We start from the raw sequence: 7815 nt of genomic DNA, 5'->3' as shown, positions 1-7815 counted from the left end.
AGATAATTCCTATTTTGGAATGATTTATTTCCTATTTTGAAATTTTCACATGATATGATTGTGTTGACCTTATTTGTCCATGGTAAGATAATTCCTGAGAGTAAAGACATTGATGTTCTTTATTAAATATTTTTTTCCCAATCATAGAACATGAGATAGTTGTCTCTGTATTGTAAAAATTTCACATGATATTATTCTTTAGTCGACATTAGATAATGATTTGTGTTTTTTCTTTTTTATTTTTAGTTTTTATATTATATTCTTGTATTTATTTTATTTTTTTTATTAGTAGAGTAATTTTCGGAAGTAAAGATGTTGATTTTTTTCATGACACATTTTTTCTCATAATTGGAGAAGTCTATGAGTGCTATTCTAATACTAGGAATTTACAGAAGTCATGTAGTTAGAGAACATCTCATGTTGAGTGTTTAAAGAAGAAAGTAACAGTATAGCTCTCTTACTTTGTGACAATGCTTATATCAATAATTGTTTACTTTGAAAAGTAGTATGTTTGAGAAGGAATTTATTTACAGGTAGTGAAGCATTGCCCTTTTTTCTTTCCGGAGGAAGAGTCGCACATCACATGATCAGTTAGTGGTGGGTTTTGGCATGCCCAAATCAGACTCATGTGCTTCAGCATGAATAAAGAATTTCCAGGACATAAAGGAAATCCAAGAGCAATTATTTGGAGAAAAATTTCAGCATTATCATTGGATAAAACGAATATGCATATTTATATATAGAGAGAGACCGAAATGTTCCTACAGGCTGAAATCATTGATCATGTTACAACAGAACAGAGAATTATTATTAGTATTATTATTATAAGGAAACTCAAAGTGACACAATTTGTTAGTTTTGGTCCAAATAGAAGAAGAACATAAACGAAATGAGTGAGATGCTCCAAAAACTGGTTTATTTTATATGGTGAGTATTTTATATTAAAAGGAGTAGTTGTAGGGTAGTTGTATTGGCCTGAAAAAAATGAGAAATGGCACGGGAGACAGGGTGGCAGTAGGCTGAGATGGCACAATAAATTTATAAATATTTTTTAGTTATATATTAGTATGTTATTTATTTGATCCCAAATAAGAGAGTTTGAAATTGAGCTTGATCTCTTTGGATGAAATTGTAGGAAGTGCAGCATTATTTATAATGGGATTGTGGGGGCAATGGAAAGGTAAGTTAGAGAGCCTTTAAGACAAACCCATCTTGCTATCTAATCCCAGTTCATGTGCATTCATTAATCAATGTGGGTGAAATAAAAAGCGAACCAACCCTACCAAAAGAAAAAGCATGATTCCTGTGTCTTACGAGACAAGACTCCCTTTCTCGCTCCCCATAAATATGCTCCTCCTTTTTTTCTCACCATTTTGCCCTCGCTTCTTCTTTTAACCCTAACTCCTTTTTCTCATAATCATCCATGCCTCTCCTTCTTCAACCAAACAAACATCAAACAACAACAACAAACCCATCTTGTTAAATTCAAAAACTAAAATAAATGCTTTCTATTGCAAGAACTAAATAGATACTATCTAACATGTTTATGAATTAAATTATTATTTATCTTAATAATTACTAAAACTTGGTGTTGGATCATGATATCCCTGTGTACCTATAATATCTACTTGTCAAATTATGGTAATGGCCAAATTATGGATGGCCTGTCTCTCTCTCTCTGTGATAATTGCAGCTTGAAAAGTTACAGAGTCATAATGATCATTCAATGGCAAAGTAGAGAGAAAAGAAAAAGGTGTGTTTAATCAGGTTTGAGCTACGATATCAATTTTTTTTTTCATACAATAATATGTAAAAGAAAAAAGGTATGTACATGAGTGCAGAGTTGTCTTGAGAGTACAAGATTATGAATTTATAAAGTGATTACTATTCAATATAGGGATTTTGTTAATGATGTGAATGTAAATAGTTAGTTGATTGATGATTATCTGTGCATGTAGTACCTTTGTGACAATGAATGTCCCCATTCCCCGCTATCAGGGTTTGTTTTACATTAGAAATTCACATGTGGAGGTACTATGTTTTGGCCTCTTTGTTCACAATTTTATGGAGTCAATCATGGGTGCGTTACGAAAAAGCGACAGAATAAAAAATAGGTGATGGTAACATTTGTATGGTTTAAAAGAATGATAAGAAAAAGAAAATATGATGAATGCAAAGAGGAGTGAAGGAAATAGCACAAGGTCAACGAATGGAAGGGTAAATCCGTGATTGAAATGGTTGGGTAGGAGAAATAAATAGCAATAGCAAAGGCTGCTTTGCTTAGTTTTGGGACATTTGGCTGCAGTTATCTTTCCCTGGTGGTTGAAACTTGAAACCGAGGACCCGTGATGAGTGACCGGGTATATCTAGTTACAATCATGCACTTACCGGCTCAGTCAGGTACCAAATCATAAATACTAGTAGCTTATTACTTATACTTAAAATACATACGTACATTCATACGTATAGGTCAAGTGTGTGGGGGTGTGTGAGAGAGAATCCAGGGTGTGCCAGCTATGAATTAGAAGGATGAAAGCTTTCCACGAGGGTCAAAGCTGTCAAATTTTGAGTTTTCCCCCTCCCCTGCTTTCACCTTATAACCACATCTACACGAAACCCACTCACTAAATGCCCGTATAAAAAACCCTAAACTTCTTCTACATTTCTATTCCCTGCTTCTGTTCTTTCTCTCTCTCTCTCTCTCTCTCTCACACACACACACACTCCCTTTATAATTAGACCACAAAATTTCATAAGGAGGGAGGTGTGAGAAGAAGGGACAGCAATACAAATTAGCCCCCTCTTTCAACACTTTTATGCTACAACATTCATCAGATTAACTCAAAAATGGCCATCACTACTCACACTCTATCCTCCATTGAAAAAAGACATTGGTGGCTTACCAATCGAAAGGTAAGGTATGCCTTCTGTTTACAATTTCAGTTTCGTTCGAAATGTTTTCGATGACACGTTTGCAATTTTTTTCGTTTTCAAGATTGTTGAGAAATACATCAAAGACGCTCGGAGTCTTATAGCCTCGCAAGATCAGAGGGAGATTGCTTCGGCTCTCAACCTTCTCGATGCGGCTCTGGCGATTTCTCCCAGGCTGGACCAAGCGCTTGAACTTAGAGCCAGGGCTCTGCTCTGTTTGCGGCGCTTCAAGGAGGTCGCCGATATGCTTCAGGACTACATTCCGAGCCTCCGAATCAACGATGACTCCTCTTCCTCCTCCTCCTCCTCTGTTTCATCCGACACCTCGAGAGAGGGAGTGAAGCTTCTCTCTTCCTGTGAGTCGCCGGTGCGAGATCAGAGCTTCAAGTGCTTTTCTGTTTCCGACCTTAAGAAGAAGGTCATGGCAGGGCTGTGTAAAAACGGCGAGAAGGAAGGGCAATGGAGGTAATTTCATCGTTTCCTTTTATTTTCTCTCACTGACACTCTTGCATTATTTTGTTTCATTGGTTTTGCTTTGCCGTGGAGTTTTTGCAGGTTTTAAAAAGGGAATTTCTTCGTTACAGGGAACTCACGTTGTTTATTTAATTAATTAATTAATAAATTAATCATAGTTAATGACTCTTATTTAAGTTTAAGATCGAATGGAAGTAACTACTTTAAACGGGTTTGCGTAAATGCTCCCTGCTGTCACCCATACACCCAACGGAAGTGGTAATCCAACGCACAATAAAAAATACTCACTGATACGTTTTTTTTTTTTTAACTTATTTATGAGTTAACCAGACCCCGTATGTGTACATTGTCTTTCTCTGTTCTTACTCACAAACCATGGTCTTCTTCTAATCGTTCAGAGCAAAATAAAACGATTGCAGTTCCTGTTACGACATCGTATCTGTATATATTTGTCTCTCACTAAAGTGTAATCTCGGTTATATATTGTGACTTAAATTACTGGTGTTGTGTAGACCTGTTTAGGTTCTTTGCCAATGTTCTCTCATCTTTTTATCTAGTTTCATGACACCCTATTCCACTTTAGTCACACATTTATACATCCAATTCCTTGGAGTTTTTAACTGTCATTTTTTCTATTTCCTTATATTTTTCATGTTTAGTATAATATAAATTATATTTCATTATATTTTCTGAGTTTAAGATAATCATAAGTAAAATATAGAAACTTATTATATTTCTTTTTATTTTTCCAATATGAACTTAAATTAAGACTTCAAAAAGTGAGTTGGCATATAAATGGTCAAAATTAGGAAATCAAATGGTTATATGATGTAAAGAACTAAACTCATCACTAAATTATAGTTAGGCATGAGAGTTATATGTTAGTATTTATTATAGTTTGAGTGCGTGATTAACTGCTTGAATGTGGAATTTTCAAACAGATACTTGGTGTTGGGTGAAGCATGCTGCCACCTAGGCCTAATGGAGGATGCAATGGTTCTTCTTCAAACAGGAAAGCGTCTTGCAAGCGCTACACTCCGGCGCGAGAGTGTGTGCTGGTCGCAAGACAGCTTCAATGTTACAAACATCCAATTCTCCAGCGACGCCATAAGTGCGCCACCCACAACTCCACCGCGAACTCTTATTGCGGTGGATTCCGAGAGCGTGTCCCAACTCCTCGGCCATATAAAGTTCCTCCTCCGGCGACGCGCCGCCGCATTGGCCGCCCTCGATGCCGGGCTCTACTCAGAGGCCATCCGCCACTTCTCGAAAATTGTGGACGGCCGGCGTAGCGCACCGCAGAGCTTCCTTGTCGAATGCTATCTCCTCCGTGCCTCCGCTCACCGTTCCGCCGGTAGAATCGCAGAGTCAATTGCGGATTGTAACCGCACCCTTGCTTTGGACCCCACTTGCATTCAAGCACTAGAAACCAGAGCTTCACTCTTCGAAAACATTCGTTGTTTACCCGATTCTCTTCACGACCTCGAACACTTGAAGCTCCTCTATAATTCAATTTTACGAGACCGCAAGCTTCCCGGTCCTGCGTGGAAGCGCCACAACGTGCGTTATAGGGAAATTCCTGGGAAACTCTGCACCCTCACTATTAAAATTCAAGAACTGAAACAGAAGCTGGCATCTCGAGAAACAGGGAATGTCGATTATTATGCTTTGATTGGTGTTCGACGAGGTTGTTCACGATCGGAGTTGGAAAGGGCTCACTTGTTGCTTTCCTTGCGGCACAAGCCTGATAAGGCAACGGGGTTCATCGAAAGGTGCGAGCTTGCGGATGAGCGTGATGTTGAGTCGGTTAATGAGAGGGCGAAGATGTCATCTTTGTTGTTGTATAGATTGGTTCAGAAGGGTTACACTGCTGTGATGAGTAACATCATGGATGAGGAAGCTGCTGAGAAACAGAGAAAGAAGGCTGCTTTGTTGGCAATGCAAGTGCAGAAAGAGAAAGCCGATGAACCTGAGTTGTTGAGCAAAGTTGAGTGTACCAGGAGCAGCGTGGAAAATAATAATAATAATGATAATGATAATAATAATAATAATAATAATGATAATAATCATAGTGATAATAATAATAATAATAATAATACTGCTCAAATGTCTCAAAATAGGTCCATGGTGTGTTCTTCTACTGTGAATCCTGCGATGTTTCAGGGTGTTTTCTGCCGTGACATTGCAGTGGTGGGGAACTTGCTTTCTCAGGTGGGGTTTAATCGGTCCATGCCGGTGAAGTATGAAGCGTTGAGCTGTTGATTGAATTGAAGTGCGTATGAAATGGGAATGTTATGGAAATGTTATGTGGGAGATATCGGAGATGGTACGGACAGTGGAAATCTCTGGTTCCTTGGTTCACTGTGATGTACAAATTATGCAAAGCAAAATCAAAATATTTAGATTGCCGGAAAATATTACCTTTTCTTTTTTATCTTTTATTAGTTATCTTTGTATTATCTCTATCAGATGTACAGATTATGAGTACTGAATGCAGACTCTCTTTTGGGATGTTTGGTCTTCAACCCTCTTCCTCATTTCTTCCTCTCGATTTTGTATACAAGTGATTCTGATTTTGGTTTTGGTTTTGTTTAACATAATTGAGTGACTGATTTAATGTTCTTCTACACAAAATAATGTGCTCTCAAGAGTTTTTCATAATAAAATTACCATCTCTATTGTCCTTAGAGTCAATTTAAGTTACACGTAAATATTAGTAAGTATGGAAATTGAGTTTTCCCAACAACACTGTGTCAGCTATGTTTGTCATTTGGAAAGTGCATTTTCTTCTAAATTTTGATTAAATTAAATGTATTTTTGATAATTTAAATACACCAAGACTTTTTTCTTAAACTATATGTTCCTTGGTAGATTCACTAATACCTCATTAAAAAAATGAATTATTAACAAAACAAACTGGGTATTAGTATACCAAGAAAAATTTAAACATTGAAGAAAAAAACTCTAATATTTAAAATTTACAAAAGAATCAAATAAAAAATTAGTTAAATTTAAAAAATATCACTAAAAGAATTAAATTAGTAAGATAATAATTTTAATTTTAAAAAAATATTTAAAGGATAAAATTCAAAAGTAAATAACAACAAAAACAGAAATATATAGATATAAATAATTAAGATGTAAGTGTTTATAATGTACTATTCTATATTATTATTATTACTATAACATTACTTCATACTATATAAAATATAATATATATAATTACCTTATTTTTATATCATTAATAAAACCACATCAAATAAAAATGATAATGCATATATATTTTACTTATAAAAAGAAGACCGCAGAATAAAAAAGGGCAACACATGTGTGTTTGTATTAAAAACACAAGTGTAAGGAACATGGAAAAAATTACTAAGATATTTTGTTATTTAGTAGTGTAAAATATAGGGTTTTACTGTTTGCTATGCTGCCAGTTGGTGGAATAGTAACTTGGACTCTGCAGATGATTTCCTTTTTTTTTTCCCAGCTTGCTTTCTACTTTAATCAGGCTAATAGTCTATCAGGAAAACTCACATTTCATTAAATTTTATTTGCTTTGGTATCTACAAAAAATTGTTAGTCTAAAAATATTATACAGTTTTGTTTTGGTAATTCATTTTCGTGCTTGCTTATATTGCACATGACTTTGAGGTAAGTGAACGTGGTGATATTGTAGTGGTGAAAAGTTTTGAAGTGAACAGAGAAAAAGGAGTGTCAGATTTTTCTCATCTTCCCCTTCAGGTCCATACAGATTCGGATACAACAAAAAAATAGCAAGGTGTCTAATCTGCACTCAGTAGAAGAAAACAAAGGGATTAGGTACAAAATGTCATTATCTTTATTGCCTCTGTACACATCTTCCGTACTGCTATATTTTAGGTTGAATGAAAGCTAGCTTTAGCAAGTCTGAGGTGTTGCATTGTAAAAGAAAATGTGATATAGCAGACCAAATCAAAATTTTCAATTCTTTGGTTTGAATGAATGTGGGTTTCATTTCACCCTCCCAAGAACAATAATGGTTCATGATTTGAGGCGTGGCTTCTGATCCATGGAAAGGTCTGTGTTTTTCTGTTCTCACGAAAAGATGCATTATTGTGTTTTCTACAGTGATTCCCTCGCTGTCACTTTGGACGAATGATACAACTGTTGCCAGAAAAGAAAATTTTTGAACACACCCAATCCAATGTGAAACCAATTCAAACGTGAGATTACAAAATATCTTTCTCCATGTAAATAATTGCAAAATACTGTGTCAAAGATAAAGAAAAACAACCCAGAAATCTTATGAGATTGACATTTTTTTTATATATATTATAAATAATAAATTTTGTGAAGATAAATTTAATTATTGACTTTTATGTTAAAAAATAAATTTTAAATATAACTTAATTTTATAAAGTAAAATTT

The 7815-nt window shown here is 35.3% G+C and overlaps 1 protein-coding gene across 1 annotated transcript; it reads left to right on the top strand.

The window, feature by feature from the left end:
- The first annotated feature begins 2617 nt into the window (after positions 1-2617).
- LOC106757864 (dnaJ homolog subfamily C member 3 homolog) lies at positions 2618-5930 on the top strand. Its single transcript, XM_014640696.2, has 3 exons — positions 2618-2913; positions 2996-3396; positions 4347-5930. Exons 1-3 carry the CDS (start codon positions 2848-2850, stop codon positions 5665-5667), a joined length of 1788 nt encoding a protein of 595 aa, XP_014496182.1. The 5' UTR covers positions 2618-2847; the 3' UTR covers positions 5668-5930.
- The last annotated feature ends 1885 nt before the right edge of the window (positions 5931-7815 follow it).

This window comes from Vigna radiata, chromosome 3 (genome assembly GCF_000741045.1).
Source record: "Vigna radiata var. radiata cultivar VC1973A chromosome 3, Vradiata_ver6, whole genome shotgun sequence".
NCBI classification, from domain to species: Eukaryota; Viridiplantae; Streptophyta; class Magnoliopsida; order Fabales; family Fabaceae; genus Vigna; species Vigna radiata.
The sequence above is the reverse complement of the archived record's forward strand: the minus strand, read 5'-3'. Positions and strand labels throughout refer to the sequence as shown.

Excerpts from the sequence above, each read along its gene's own strand:
- LOC106757864 (XM_014640696.2), top strand. The coding sequence starts at position 2,848 with ATGGCCATCACTACTCACACTCTATCCTCCATTGAAAAAAGACATTGG. Across the intron at positions 2,914-2,995 it reads GGTGGCTTACCAATCGAAAG|ATTGTTGAGAAATACATCAA; the intron begins GTAAGGTATGCC and ends TTCGTTTTCAAG. Across the intron at positions 3,397-4,346 it reads GAGAAGGAAGGGCAATGGAG|ATACTTGGTGTTGGGTGAAG; the intron begins GTAATTTCATCG and ends ATTTTCAAACAG.